The sequence below is a fragment of the Thermobia domestica genome, chromosome 7 (genome assembly GCF_964235325.1).
Source record: "Thermobia domestica chromosome 7, izTheDome1.hap1.1, whole genome shotgun sequence".
NCBI lineage: Eukaryota > Metazoa > Arthropoda > Insecta > Zygentoma > Lepismatidae > Thermobia > Thermobia domestica.
Window position 1 is genome coordinate 51,266,522 of NC_137460.1, and position 14,389 is coordinate 51,280,910.

The window sequence follows — 14,389 nt, forward strand, 5'->3', positions numbered from 1 at the left end:
ACTTGCGAACGACGGTAATTTATTTAAGGATAACTATGATGATAAATATAAATTTGATGTAGTAAATAGACGTTGTGTATATCAATATTTACCCATTGCAAATTGTTACTGGGAAACCGATGATGACATTGATGATGCATATAATTATGACAATGATTTTGTATTTTTGAAGTCGTTCTGTACGGCAAGAATTCCTGTGAAAGTTAATGGAATTTCTCTAAACGCTTTACTTGATACGGGAGCTAACGCGTCGTTGTTGTCTTTTTCATTTTGGAGTAAGATTGCTAAAGAATATTCAAATCCCAGATTGGAAAAGCTTGAAAATTTGATACTAGTTGATTATACAGGGAAACATAAAAAGCGAGTTATGGGCAGAACTCATATTGTCTTATCTGTGCAAGAACGGGATATTAATCTTCCTATTCTAGTAATAAATGAGTTAAATGAAAACCTTTTGATTGGACTCGACTTCATAACACAATTTCGTGTAATTTTAAACTTTGAGAACCAAACATTTACCTTACCTGGGTTAACTGACAGAATAACACAAAAATTAATTTCTCATATGGAAGAAAGCTCACTTCAATGCAATATGGTAAATAATTTAGTTGATGAAGGTGAGGGGACGTATCCGTTCGATCTTTATGTCCAAAAAATTTCACATGATTTGGAAATTAAAGACCCAGATATAACTTCACAATTTGTACAGATTTTGCATAAACACCGAAAGGTATTTTCTAACCGCCCAGGTTGTTGTAAAGATTTCCTATATTCACTTGAGGTACATAACAAAAACCCAATTGTTACTAAACCCTATATAATTCCCTACAGGTTCAGGGAAAATGTAAGGAAACAAATCTCAGAAATGTTGCGTGACGGGATAATTAGTCCGTCCCAAAGTGTTCACTTAAACCCCATTCATGTTGTACCGAAAAAGGATGGACGCCTGAGAATTGTTTTAGATATGCGTAAATTGAATTCGTGTATAAAATTACAACAAGTCAGATACCCACCTGTAGAAGAAATTTTAAGTACATTACAAGGGAACGTTATTTTTGGGAATCTCGATTTGGTCATGGCGTATAACCAAATCCTGCTAGATAAGGAATCACGACCCTACACGGCCTTTTCCTTCGAAGGACATCTATACGAATATAATCGAGTAGTTTTTGGTCTGATCAATGGAAGTGCAGCGTTAGCATCATGCTTAAATCGAGTTCTGGGTCAAGATCTGAGGAGTAATGTAATAGTGTATGCTGACGACATATTAATTATGGGAAAAGATTATCAAAATTATTTGAAATATCTGGATATTGTGTTAAAACGTTTAGAAGTGTCTGGGTTTACTTTAAATCTGGAAAAATCAAAGTTTTTCAAAACGTCAATAGAATTTCTTGGTTATCAGATCGATTCAGAGGGTTTGTGTTTCAGCGAGTCCAAAGTTCAGGCTATTAACGATCTGCCTCCGCCAACCAATGTAAAACAAACTCGTCAAATTCTAGGATTGTTCAATTGGTTTCGAAAATCGATTCCCCGTTTTGCTGAAATTGCACAACCTTTATTCACTATTACCAAAAAGGGAATACCATGGCAGTGGGGTGTGTTGCAGGAACGAAGTTTCAACCAACTGAAGGACTGTGTAATGCGAAATATTCGTTTAAATCATCCGAATTATGATATGCCTTTTTTTGTGCAGTGTGATGGTTCTCTAGCGGGAATATCTGGAATTCTTTGGCAACCCAATCCTTCAATGGAAAGTCCCGCTGTCATACATTGTGTGAGTCGGACACTCAAGAAAGCAGAAAAGGGGTATACTACTACTGAAATCGAACTGTTAGCAATACGTTTTTCGATCCAAAAGTTTGCTCCATATATTAGTGGGTGCCATTTTACGATAATCACCGATCACAGTTCGTTACGATATCTTCGCAGTATACGAGGGTACAACAATAGATTATTAAGATGGTCGCTAGAACTCCAGTCCTTCGATTTCGAAGTACAGCATATAAAAGGGATAAATAATGGTCCCGTGGATGCATTGTCAAGAATATTCCCTGGTGAAGAACAGCGCATCTTAAGTATAAACGTCTTTAAGATTCTTCAGGATGAAATTGTTCATGTAGATTTAGAAGACTTGATAAAGAATCAAAGAGATCATGAGGATTATATGAAAATTATCAACCATCTGTCGTCATGTGCCCCAGGTTGTAATTGCCCTAAAGGGTGGAATACCACGTTCGTGCTTTCAAATGATGTGTTGTTGATTAAAGACTTTAAATTTAAAAATCGCAAGAAAATCTGCGTTCCTCCTGCATTAATTCCTAAGATACTGAAGGCGTATCACGACGATTTTGGGCATTTTGGTTATCGAAAGGTTTTTGACCTAATCAATAAATCCTTTTATTGGAAATCCATTAGACGTACTATTAAAACATATATTAGTGATTGTGAAGAGTGTATGCGTATTAAACATAATAACCGTGCTGTCAATAAGCCGATGCTTTCAATACTACCTGATAGACCTCACTACTTCCTGTCGATAGATTTATATGGTCCTTTACCAAGGGCATCTTCTGGAGAATCTTACTTGCTTACAGTGATGGATATATTTTCCCGTTATGTTGTGGCTTATCCTTTGAGAAAAGCGACGTCTTCAGCCATTATATACCGTATATTGAACGTATACATACCTCATTGTGGAACAGTAGAACATATTTTATGCGACAATGGTCCACAGTTTCGTAGCGACTCATTTATAAGATCAATGGCTAATGCGGGTATCAAAGTCCATTTTGTTACCCCATACCATCCGAGCAGTTCCGTGGTGGAGAATATCCATCGCCATTTTGGCACACTTTTCAGACACTTGTGTAAAGACAAACATTCGGATTGGGTAAAATATGTTACTCAAGTTACTTATTTCTTAAATTATTCTATCTCTGATTCGCTCGGAGTGGCACCGGCAAATATACATAACGGAACAGATATAATATACTCCATTGAACATCATTTTGATATAAAGTTAAGAGATTCGGAGGATTTGGAACCCTCACATTTGATAAGTATGGTACAAACTCGTCGATCTCGAAAATTCCAACGGCGCAATGAAAAAGTAAAGGAAGAACAGGAGAATAAGTACCAGATCAGAACTGGCGACATGGTGTTTCTGAAGCTCCATCCGCAAAGCAATGCTAGTTTAAAGCGAATTTATAAGTTTTGTGATGTCTATGCTGGTCCTTACCTATGTGTTAAGGAAATCAATCCTAAAGTGTTTGAATTAGTTGATGCTAAAACAGGCAAATCTATAGGGTTGCGCAATATTGACGAACTAAAGGTATGGCAACCTTCGAAAATCACGAAAAACAAATGGTTGAAACTAGTTGAAGCTTTAGTTAAACCTGATATGTTAACTAAATTAAACTTAGATAACAATTCTTAATTTTATTATCTCAGATATTACGAGTTGTGTTGTGAATACTTCATTTAAACTTTATGTTTGTGCGACATGTTATCATGTGATTAACTTATCTTATCTTTGTGTTAATTCTGAATGTTATGTTTCTTTATTTTATTTTGCATGTTCAAAAGAGATTCGATTGTATTAACTTGAAATCCATGACAGTGAATTTAAATTGAAGCTTTTAAACGTAATTATTGCCTTCTGATCTTGTTGTTGTTTTGATAAGATGACAATCTTAATTATAAATAATATTGTTTGTAAATGGATGTTATTGCTCAATGTAAAAGAGGAACAGTTAAGTAGTAACTCTGCGTAAGTCATCAATTACCTATAATTTTGGATAGACCCATAAATGATATTTGTAATGAATCGACGTTTATGATATGTAATTAGTAATAAAAGAAAAATATTTATATTACCTGTAGACCTCATTGGCATCTCCCAAATGGGAGGTATACCGTTACCTTTTACACTGCCAATATATTCTGGAAGTTTTCTTCTTTATACGTGATGCGATTGGAAAGTTTTAATACTGGGCTTGTAATTTCAAAATTACAATACTGACAGGCTATTGTAATGGATCTCCTTCAAAGTATCCCTTCCTGGCTGAACATACAGACTCCAACGCGTTTCCACTTTTGGAACATTCCTGGAAATTTTCTTCCTTAGTTGTCTGAAGACTATTCTCTGTATTTGCTTGGATGACCTCAATGGAGTCAAAACGTTTTCCTTTCAGGGAAGATTTCAATTTACGACACAGGTGGAAGTCGTCAGGGATTATATCAGAGGAATAAAGGTTATGGAAGCACAGGAACTTGAAATCTGAAAAAAAATACCATCATCGAGAATGCATGATGGCTTAGTGTGTTGTCGTGGTGGATTATTCAATTCTTGTCTAGTCAGAGCACAGGCCTCTTCTTCCGCACATTTTCGCGCAAGCGCTGAAGGACACTTATAGTATTCCTGGTTTACTATTTGGATCCTAGGCGCAAATTTGTGGTACACGATACCCGTAGACTTCACACATGCACATACAAAGCAGAGCTCCCTCATGGCTATATAGTTAGCGTACGCGCCTTTGGTGCAGGAGACCCGGGTTTGATTCCCGGCGGGAGCTCATGTGGCTCGGACCCAATGTTAAGCTGTATGTCTATGTCTCACATAACCTCGCTGCTCAACAGAATGCTAAACTCAAATCAATACAGTGAAAAAAAGTTATCAACATTGTCTTCACATTTCGATCGTCTTTGTCGCGCTCTTTTGGTCGTGGCGAACTTGGATCCTTCCACTATGTTGATTGTGCCTTTGTTTCTAGGTCATACCCATTAACCCATGATTCCTTGTCTGTTATTACTCCTATTTAAGAAATCTGTCAGATTTGGCCTGATTAAGTAGTTCTTGGGACACTAAGATTTCTGCTTGTCTGACGACAATTTCGGAATGAATTTCGCGGACACTCGATGCATGTTCAAATGTATGGTAAAATTGACTGAACCCCGTAGAAACTTAACTTCAGTTCATCAGCTACCTCCCTAATTGTAAGCCTATGGTCAGAACACACTAAAATGCGAATTTTCCCAATACTTTCATTAGTTTTTGGAGTGGAGCTCTAGTTGGACTGGGGGTCACCTTCGACTGATTTGCGTTCATCTCTGAACCTATTGTATTCCGGATTTGTCACTTATCCAAGAAGGTTGTTTCTAAGAGTTCATAAGTCTTTGAAGCTGATTTTCCGGTTTTAACACAAAATTTCAATACACACGTTCCGTTTTCCATCCATTACACGAAATCACTAATTCATAGAGCAATGAACCCAAGATTTCACTGATCAAATTGGCATTCTCTACTGAACACAGATATCGAGATGATTTTTTGCAGGACGTTTCAAGGACAGAATAAGCTCTTTCCCATACTAGTAGGCAAACCTAGCCCCTTCTATTGAACAGTGGCGGCACCTGTCTTAAAACTTTCCAATCACACCACGTATATTGTTATTTGATCTTAAGTAAAATGTGATTATAATATGTAATGTTATTGTTCGTTATTTTTGTAGAACATGGGAATTGGGCATCGTGGAGTGGTTGGTCAGATTGTTCTGTATCATGTGGTATTGGAACAAAAACAAGAACTCGTACATGTACAAATCCTCCTCCCAGATTCGGTGGTTCTCAATGTATTGGAAGCAATCTACAGGTAACAACATTGATTGTTAAGAAAAAATGTTTCTATTCTCTTAAACCCTTGGAACGCCAAGATTGGATCAAAATGACGTGGACACAGAAATGTTGGTTTATTGCACCGGGTGGACCGAAAGGTCAAGTTACAGTCCTGGTAAATGAGATTGTTGGATTGAGGGGTCTACACTGCCTATAATTGATGCTTCAGGGGTGGGGCAATCTTAAAAACACAAGTGAATACCACGGTCTCTATATTGGAGTGTGCTATCTTGAACACCAATCTAATTTTTAAATAGGAAGGTCGGCAAGCGAAACATGTTTTACATGCAGTTTCTCGAAGGAGTAAGCTGCGGCCGCAGTGCCTCATCCATCAGCTGCATGCATTGGTCGGCGTTTAGCGTACCTTAGATGAAAAACAGGCTAATGACTCCCATGATAAAAATACCAGACCATGCCATAACCTTAAAATTACCAATTCTGATGTATCAATCCAATGTAGGTTGCTGTCAGTCCAGTAGCGATATAGTTTTGCTTGTTACTTCTCCGTTCACGTAAAAATACGCCTCGTCGGAGAACTAACTACACGTTCAAGAGGTGATCCGGATTGGTTACCAGTTCCTCCGTCGCCCATTCGGAGAAATGAATGCAACGGTCTCGGTTGTCCTGTCAGATGTTGGTGCAGCTGTATTTTGTATGGGTGCCAATTATTAACAGAAAGTATCCTCCGTATGGACGTTCGACTCACTTCACATTTCTGAGATAAATGCTGTATGCAACGTTTGGGACTTCGGGGGAGGATGATAGGAAAACGACAGTGATTGTCTTATTTATAAACTTTTCGGACAATCATTGTGACGTTTATCGGCCGTCTTCTGGAATCTGCTGAGTTTAGCCACACTACTGTGGGAAAGGGCTACCGATCGGAGTGTATCACATTAATATGCAGTATCGGGGTATCTGCAGTCACCATACGCGAGCTGCGATTTCATACATTAGGATTATCTCCACATGTTCCTCGATCATTACCAACATTGTTCCGTTAGTGACAATTACAAAGATAAAAGATGTCACAGTGACATTCAAGATGACGGACTCCAACTTGACAAACGAGGTGGTTACTTATATCTCAGATCGCCCCATCCCCAAACATAATTTATGGATAATGTAGACGCTCTACCCAACAGCCTTTCCTGTGTCACCTCTCCCTGTCCCTTGGTTCACCATGCATATTAACTGTTGCATACATGTCTGAGTGTAGCTTACATTCTGGAAAGCAATCTTTCTTATTACGAGAAATAAATTTGGTGGAAAATGACTCAATCTTGGTGTATCACGAGTTAAATAATTTGTAAATATAGGAAGGCAACATTTTATACTACATATACCAATTTCATACACTTGAAAAGTGAATGGATAATCAATTATTATATGTGGAGAATATATTATTTGATAATTTTGATAATAAAGTAATATTTTAAGTTATCAGTAAACACTAAACAAATATATGTTATTGTTAATAATTTTAAGTTTAAAATGATATATTGTTGTAACGTACAGTATGGCGTTTGAAGTCGAGACGAATTTTTCTCAACATATATAAAAAAATAAGGAATGTTTCATGAGTAATTGATCCAAAAGCATTGATGTAGACTGACAGTTACTTGTATGAGCGGGATGAGTGTAGATATGTGCTGCTAAGTTGCGTCGTGAGTTCAACATGGAACAAAGAGCGAATATCAAATTTTGCACACGTCTGAATAATACTGCTACAGAAACTTCTTAAATGTTGCAATAATTGTATGGGGCCACTTGTTTATCCTGTGCGCATATATTTGCATGGCACAGAAGTTTCAGGGAGGAAACGGGAGTCAATTGAAGACGATGAACTTCCGGGTGCATCAAGGACAGAGAAAACACTGGTCCCGGAGGACCGAAATGCGATACTGCGAATCCTTGCTGAGGAGTTGCACGTGAATAAAAAGAAGAAGAAAAAACTGCGGCAAATAATAACCCACGATTTCAACAAGAGGAAGTTATGTGCCTTTTTTGTGCCTAATTCCTTAACAAATGATAAATAAAGGGACAGGGTAGATCACTGTAAAGAATATATTGTTATCACCAACAGGGACCCTAACTTCCTCTTGAATATTGTTACTGGGGATGAGACATGGGTTTTTCAATATGACCCGTAGACAAAATATCAGAGTGCAGAGTGGAGGTCTTCTAACTCTCCACAAGCCAAAAAACTGCGCCTGTCAAAATCCAAAATCAAGCTTTTGCTCATTGTTTTGTACAATAATAAAGACATTGTGTATAAGAAATTTGTGCCTACGGGACACATAGTTAATGCCTCATTTTATCTTGAGTAATGAAGCGGTATTACACGTATGAGGCCCGGTTATAGGGGCGATGTTCTATGACGCCTGCTCCATGACAATGACCCAAGTCACAGGGCAGTGATTGTACAAGACTTTTGTCTCAAAAGAGGATCTCTGTATTGTCCCACCCTCCGCAGTCACCAGATCTGACCTCGTGTAATTATTCTTTATTTCCTAAACTTAAGTCTCTACACAAAGATTTGTACTTTGATGACGTAACGACTATCAATAGGGCTATGTCATAGGTTTCAGCAGCGTTCCACAAAAAGACTTCCAGCAATCCTTCTATGCACTGGCTGTTAGGGCCCAACGATGTATGGATGCCGGAAGGTATATTTTGCATGATGCAAAGTAAGAAATGTTCAACGTTCAATCTTTTTTCTATAGCTTCAGTCTCGATTTCAAATTACCGCACTGTGTGCCTTAAAACTCATTTGCAACTTTTTTTTTTTAAAAAAAATAAATGCAAACTAAAACATCATATCAAAATTTGGATAATGTCTAGAACTAGAAAGAACTATGAAATTAAGTCCAGAGGCTTTTTTTAGACGTTAATGTCAGTTAAGTAATACGTTTAATGTTACGGCATCATAAGGCTATAATGTCATATTTCTTAACTAAAAATAACATGTCCGAAACTCTCAGATTTTATTTCGTACGTTTTATCCCAATATATGTGTCTATAGAGGACAGCCTTATTGTAATGTCTGTAGAGGGTATGCTGATATTAGATTGAAGGTCATCGGCCAACACGACAAGTGTATTTATGTGTGCAAATCAATTGTATGTGGATTCTAGTCTATACAAAGGGATGTATTTGCATTGTCAGGACGATGCCAGAGAACGCCTGTTGTGGAATTGAGCTCTTGTTTGTCCGTATAGCGAAATTGTGATGGGCAAGCAATTTTTCCACAGAATTGCTGCTCGCGTGAGTCGTGATCTATTAGTAGCCCATAAGTGGTATACATGCTGGGGCAAAGGTTTCTCACAGCAGACTTGTAACCAAGGATGTTCTAAAATTGAGGATTTGACCATATGTATCTTCATAGGCACCGATTTTGGGGAGGGGGCAGGACATTTTTGCCCTCCCCCAATATTTAAAGGTGAGGTCCTCGCCCCCTAATATAATGCAGTCGAGGAAGAATTAACAAAGAGGGGCAAGAATTTTTGTCGTAAACTTCGACGTGCCTTCAATTCAATATTACGAACAGCCTTCTTATTCAATAGAAAACACCGTGTTTAGAAGAGCACTGAAGCTTCAACCAACACTCTAGCAGCACTGATATGACATGTCAAGATCAATGCGCAAAAAAATCTGCTGGGGGGGGGGGGGAATTCATCAAGAAGTTGATAGCAAACGGCTGAAAATGATTATGATGTTTGTTCACTGTATGCCCGGCCACCTCAATGTTTTTTTCAAGTCGGCACCTATGTGTATCTTCATTCTATTAACTCAATGAAACCAAGAAACAACCAAGCATTGGCAAGTTTGATTGGCTACTCTCGTTTCTGCCATGAACGTTGGCTCAAAACATTGCGATCTTATTGGGCGGAGCGGGCAGAAGGGGAGTGGCGAAACTGTGACGTATGCTTCACGATTTTGTTGTAGGCAGATCCTCTATTTTATAACATCCTTGGTTATTACCCCCAGTGTCTCAACAACACACTGGGCTACCTGAACAGAAAAATCATTCGAGCAGCCCTAACTGACAGGACGGTAACAGCCTGTATAATCAGACACATTCTGGTCCCCTATATGAGCGATGAGCACTAAACAACTAATTATTGGAGACAGAGATCTACGTTCTCGTATTCCTTGCGTACGATCACCATGGCAGCAGCCTATAACTGAGAACGTTTTTGCTAGTGTCAGAAAAGACTGAGGGCGAGACGAATGAGGGCAGCAATGAAAGTCATTCCTATTTCGGACACAATGACGGATGTATGCGTGTCCATAGACATGTAAGTGAGCCAAAAATTATGTGTGTATTAACACTCGCCATGCGGCTCCTACACCTGATATTCTGGTATGGCAGTCAATAAGCCATACACCGCTGTTCTTCATTTAGGGGAATACGACTACTGCATCGAACCTACCTGGACACATTGGGAGACTCCATCTTTCAGCAAGATAAAACTTGTCCCCATACTGACAGAGCAATCCAGCATGATGTACTCGATTTACATCTTCTACTCTGGCGTGCTAAATCACCAGATCTAAGGCATATCAAGCTTTAAGTCGGCTTCCATTAATCCAGACCCATAAAGGCCTCTGGCTACAAGAAGCGCGTAATCATCATCCACGAGGGACGATCGTATTGTCAGATGAGTTTTGCTTCAACTTGTCCTATGTGTTATGTGTTACATGCTATCGTGGTGAATGCGATCTGAGAGTTGAACATCATTACGGCCGAATGGAGCGTGTAATGAAAAAGGGGGGGCATTAGATAGGCTATAACCTGCCATCTCCATTGCTATGTATTGAGAACAACCTCACAAGTGATCACGACACTAGAAGCTGCGATGATATCCTTTCTTTAAATAAATCCAGACTTCATATTTTAGCAGGACAACGTGCACCGTAATGTGCACCTTCGACCAACGACGAGTACGGCTACTTCTCTGACCTGTACAGTTGACTAATATGAAGCTTATCCAACATGTGTGCGTAATGGTTGGAAGATACTTTGTTACTGTCCTCCAGCAGATAATGACGATGTCTTTTAGATCCTCACAGAAGCCTAGGAAGAGATTCCTCAAAGACTAATTGCAGCACACCATACTGAATGATGAATATTAGAGTCTCGCACCATTCTGAAATAGTAATAATTTCTATGTAGTAATGTATCGAATCTATGGGATAAATTTCACTCCACTGACACGTGTCTTTCTTGGTTTTGTAATTTCCATACAAACAGCAGTGTATGTATATAACTTTCAAAGAAAATGTTGAAATATACTTTTTTTTCTTTAATACAAGAAAAATTACTGAGAAGTTCGTGATATATGAAGAATTTATTCGAAAAGTTTATAATAGTGCATAATTACTTTTCAAAATATTTTAACATCGATTTATTTATAAAATCTAGTTAATTATCTTAAAATGAAGCTGGAAATACTTCATACTAACTCAATGTATGTATAGAAAATTGTGATAGAGATTGTAAAAATATGCAAGCTGTTGTCTGTATAAGCCATTTACTCAACTGTATAGTATTACTGTTTCTCATCTCTTTATATCATATTGTAGATGTATATCAATACTTTGGTAGCTGCTAAATTCGCATAAATTAGCACATATTAAATACAATACTCTATTATTTAACCTTTCAGGTAGAAAAATGTTCGAAACAAAATTGCAATAGGTTGCCGCTTCGAAGAGCGACACTTGAACTTAACGGTGTTCTGAACGGAGTAAATATTCATAATGATAAAATATTGGCCAGAATCTCCGACATAGAACACCATAGAACTGTGCAAGCTTCTATGAACGACATTTTAAGACAGCAGGTATGTATGAACGAGTATTGTCCAAAAGTAAGTCATAAAAGTTAAAAAGAAAATGGTATACACAGAACATCCTACCATTCTACAGTAAAATTTGTGTCTCTAGTTTAATTTAATTTATTTATTTACTAGCAGGATACCCGTTCTTCACACGGAGAGAATACGTTTCATTTTGGACATAAAGGAGTGAATTTGGATTTAAACGGCATCGAAAGTGTCACTGTTCATCTCAGCAACTTCGAAAACTATGAATTTGGCACTAATATCGGTCATTTTCAATCATATATATATATATATATATATATATATGTGTGTGTGTGTGTGTGTGTATGTATGTATTCCACATTCCCTTTCCCAAGTTGGGGGGGGGGGGTTGAATTTGGATTTAAACAGCATCGGAAGTGTCACTGTACAACTGTGAGCAAAATAAATGACGCGTCTCTTTATTTTGAACTTTTTTGAAAATATCTCCGTTTTCTTTATATGTTCGAAATTTCGGAAGGTTTCCCCAGCAGGAAACATTAATAACAAACCCGTTTTTAATATTTGTGTTAGATATTAGCTTAAAATAAATAAATTAGAAGCAAAAAACATTAAATCGACCGAAATTACGAGAATTACCAACTCTGCTAAAGTGGGAAATTTTCAAGAACGCGAGGGAATTCTGCAGTTCAACACAAAGCAGCGACATCTATGTCATTGAGAGAAATGTAGATTAAATCTACAAACGAAAATTTTAACGAAATATTTCTAATATGTCTTATTACATGCATTATCTGCGAACTCCAAATATATGAATCTATACCAAGTATCAACGTATAGATAGAGCAAAAAGTGGAAATTACCTATGGAAAAGGACGAATTGGTAGCACGATCATAATAAAAAAATCGTCTTTACCGTAGAACAGGTTGAGTTTACGTAAGGAAACAGATAGCTCAGTTGGTTTAAGCAATAAGTCTGTATACCGCAGGTAGCTGGTTCGAATCCCATAGAAGGCAGTTGTCATTTTTGTTACTATGGTTATTTTTATTTATTGTTTTTTTTTATGTGGGAAAGAATCAAATTGTAACATATGTGTAAAACTCATGACGATACCAAAAAAGAAAAAAATGTCTTTGTCTCACTTGTATTAGTGTCCCTAATTTTTGTTTGCAAACAGTTACGTAACTATTTCCCCAGTGCTCACTACTCACTACATGCTCACTGGTGCATAACGAATGTTTTCCAGTAAATGTTAATTCTAATTTGGAGAATTTTATAAAGTTTCACAGTGTTTGTCACTAGATAATCTTCTATCTACTTTTTTGGACACCTTGATAACAGATTTCCCTATTAAATGTTTAATTTTCCTTATATATATTTAATTACGGAAAAGTTTTACAATGTATTTGTTTTAAATTGGAATTGTTTTGAATTTACCACATGAGGTAAGTAGCCCGAAGGAGGAGAACTCTAGTAACTGATATTTTACGTAAAAGCAACCAATTGTAGAATGACGATGATTCTTACCTTCAGCACATAATCCTTACGTTAGAGAGTCAGATAGAGAAAAATCCTGTTTTTTCCTCCCCTATGACCACTCATCTTAAAGCTCTACATGTAATGATTCGTGTCACATAATTTCGGCTCCCCAAAGACATTCATATGTAATAATATTATTATTATTATTATTATTATTATTATTATTATTATTATTATTATTATTATTATTATTATTCCTGAATATGCCACCCTTACATAATGTAGTAACCTTAGACATCTTAGATTAAAGTGCTTTCTTTAGTAATAATTTGGGCAACCACGTAACAAAATTTAAAATGTAGGAGGGGCACTACGTCTTATTTTGCCCCTCTCTTTTCAGCACCCTCCCAAAAGAAAGTATTTAATTTCTGACAAGAAGGGCAGACAAAATGAATAAGAAATATATTTATAGCACCCTTTCCTCCGTGAATGGAATATCACGTAGCATTTTTTATTCTACCGAAGATGAGCCTAGGCGGTTATGGTTAGGTAACAAAAGAAATACGTAATATATTTGTAGCGCCCCTTGGCTTCTTTATTTGTTCGAGGGCACCCTACACAACCAAGGGTGACAAAAAGAATAGGAAAAGTGTCTAAAGATTACAAAACACTTTATATTTTGTCAGAAGCATGGCAGTGTATACACAGCATTGCTTTCGTTAACAAGTGTTTCGCCCTTAAGTCGCTTATAAAATTAGGCAGAATGAACTTTTGCCGATCGTTGCTCTAGAGGGATTTGTCCAGGATGGTTTGGTGTCGAGCTAATAACGATGAGTATGTTTATTTATATCATCGTTAAAGAAATAGCAAACTTTCTGAAAGGAACTTACTTAGGAAACATCAGATCCTCCTTATAGTTAGCCAGAGCGCATTCTGAAATATTGCATCTGGTGTTCTGGGTGAAAGTTCTGTGGGACTATTAGAAAAATATATATTCCCGTTTCCACGCTGATGGCAGAATTTCTGAAACAGTTATTGAATTACGTTCGAAGCATAGGCGTAAATAGCGCCCCTGCAACTCTGTGGCGTGGGAATCGCACAAGCTGCAAAGCCAAAAAATATATAGAAAGTACGCAGAGGCGGACCAGGCCAAATTTGCATCCGGGCAAAGTGACTTTTTGGCGACCACCCCCTAGTACTAGCCTATATTTTACATTTTATCATAGTGTTTTTAATAATTTAAACCCCGATTTTTCAAAAAGACATTCATTACCTAGGAAATCTTCACAAAGAATATGGCCTGCTATATACAATATGAACACCGCCCCCACCCCCCGCTTGGTCTAGTGGCTAGCACGCCTGCCTTCTGTGGTCCCGGGTCCAATTCCCGGTGGATTACTGTTGA

At 37.5% G+C, this 14,389-nt stretch overlaps 1 protein-coding gene across 2 annotated transcripts in view; it reads left to right on the top strand.

The window, feature by feature from the left end:
- Positions 1-14,389, top strand: part of LOC145690080 (hemicentin-1-like) — a 117,957-nt gene that overhangs the window by 73,108 nt on the left and 30,460 nt on the right. For both annotated transcript variants that reach the window (XM_081764608.1, XM_081764609.1), the window contains exons 26-27: positions 5,514-5,653; positions 11,349-11,525. In XM_081764608.1, coding sequence (XP_081620734.1) covers positions 5,514-5,653; positions 11,349-11,525 — 317 coding nt within the window. The remainder of the gene's footprint in view (positions 1-5,513; positions 5,654-11,348; positions 11,526-14,389) is intronic.